This window comes from Propithecus coquereli, unplaced genomic scaffold (assembly GCF_000956105.1).
Source record: "Propithecus coquereli isolate 6110/MARCELLA unplaced genomic scaffold, Pcoq_1.0 Scaffold16, whole genome shotgun sequence".
Classification (NCBI taxonomy): Eukaryota; Metazoa; Chordata; class Mammalia; order Primates; family Indriidae; genus Propithecus; species Propithecus coquereli.
In genome coordinates, this window is record NW_012140524.1 from 3783920 (window position 1) to 3785977 (window position 2058).

Consider the following 2058-nt stretch of genomic DNA (forward strand, 5'->3'; position numbering starts at 1 on the left):
ATTTTTGTGAATCAGAGATGGAGTTTACATATATCCTTCAATTTTTTCTTATTTGGAGTAACAGTTTTTACACCTATGTTCCACAAACATATCATGTTTCTCTGTTTCAGTTTACCACCCTTTACTTTTATTTTTGCATTTGAAGATACAGATCCAGTTCTTTTCTTCACTGGCTTCAATGGTTATACTGGTAGAAGTGGAAAAATGTTAATATGCCAGATAGATAACATTTGAATCAGTATTCTCAAAAATAAGAATGCTTTTGCATGAAAAGTATCTTGTGTTACTGCTTAGAAATTACACATGAAGAACTCATTAGTTGAGACAAAATTTTTTGAAGTTTGAAATAATTTTACCCAATTAAGATTAGTTTCTGTGAGATTTCATCTCAGAACAACCTTGAATTTCTTTCCTTTTCCATTTATTTTTTCTTACATTAGTGGTTTTAAGAGATAAAGAAACACTTTATATCTAACTTTGAGTTAGTGTTAATACTGAATATATCATATTTTGCTTAATTTGGATGTTTGAATACCATTAAAATTTTAGCTTTTTCAAAATAAAATTTCCTATTTGTTGACTTTTTAAAAGGCATCAATAGCTTTGCCATAAGATTTCTTTTAACATGTAAAAATAATTCTTGTAATTAACATTTTATTCAGCAGCCGTTTAGTATCTGTGATTAAGTTCTTGTCAGTTTTGTAAAACTCTTTAATTCAGTAAAGCTTTTGCTTTTTATCATGGGATTCTGGATTGTCAAGTGATTCTACATACTTTGTGAGTTCTCTGCTAGTCTTAATTTGTTTATATCAGATATACTTTGGCTCTGGTCATAGAATGTAAAAACTTCTAATTGTTTTTGTATGCAGATGTTGGAGCAGATGTATTGGATTTAGCAGAAACAATGGTTGCATCTGCAGATGGTCTAGTTTATGAACCAGTAAGTTTGATCACATGGTTTTTGAAATACATGCTTTGAGGTGTTATACCCTTGAAGACAATTTTGATAATTGCTTTTAGTTTTATCTGAGTGAGTTTTTATATGATGTTTCTTCGTGCTTCAAAAATAATGCATATTCTTTGTAAAAAAAATTTAGGAGGGTAAAAAAGTTACGTCTGATATCAAAATCTTGAGGTAACCATTGTTAACATTTTTAAAGTCTGTTTTATAACCTTATTCTATATTTTTTGTCAATGCTTCCTAATAGTTTCCTTTTCTCTTGTGGTTATTAAAATAGTGAAATTTTTTCTTTTAATGATTTGGAAACTGTTATGTCCTATTTGTATTCTACTATTACCAAATTTAAGTCTTGAAAAATATTTGAGCTGTATTTCTCTTAGAATCAAGAATGATGCAGTATCTTTCTAAGAGGAAAAATTTTATAGGCATTTACAACTTCTTTTCTCTTTTATACCTCTATTTCCCAAAGCTTGAGAAATGCTGACAGTCTCTTACTATCTTCAAAGCACCAGTTGTGTATAATATAATAGGTTTATCAGAAAACACCATCACATTATAGGGGCAAATAAGGAGATAACAAGTCATGATCAGAACTAGCCCTGAAGAAGCTTTTGAGAAGCACGGTACCTCCCACTACTTTTAAGTTGAGGACTGCTCTGTTGGCATTGTGATACTTATGTTTACACATGTATTCTTGAGTTCTTTTGTTCCTCGTTGGCAGTTGTGAACCCTTCTGAAAGCAAAATTGGAGAATGAAGTCTGAAAGTGGTGGAGGAGGAGTAGAAGTAACTGAATGTGTGGAAGGGAAAAATAAGGAAGCCCTTGGCCAGTTTTGATTACTGAATTACTTTTAGTTTACAGCAACAAAATACGTGTGTGCCTTTTGATCCACACTTTTTAAGTAGAAATTTCTATAGAAAAAGTAACATTGTTATTGCCACTCTGACCCTACTTCCTGACCCTTGTTTTGCTACTCACAAAATTGATTTTCTAGTAATTTTTTATGGGATTAGGTACCTTACAAATTCAGATACCATGTTATAGCATATTAAACTATTATCTGGAAATTTAAATCTAGATGATTATTATTGGACACT

General features: G+C 30.7%; 1 protein-coding gene across 1 annotated transcript in view; it reads left to right on the forward strand.

Moving 5' to 3' along the window:
- ERGIC2 (ERGIC and golgi 2) overlaps positions 1-2058 on the forward strand; it is a 35988-nt gene that overhangs the window by 13323 nt on the left and 20607 nt on the right. The window contains exons 3-4 of the mRNA XM_012640957.1: positions 870-940; positions 1036-1055. Of these exons, the coding sequence (XP_012496411.1) occupies positions 870-940; positions 1036-1055 (91 nt within the window). The remainder of the gene's footprint in view (positions 1-869; positions 941-1035; positions 1056-2058) is intronic.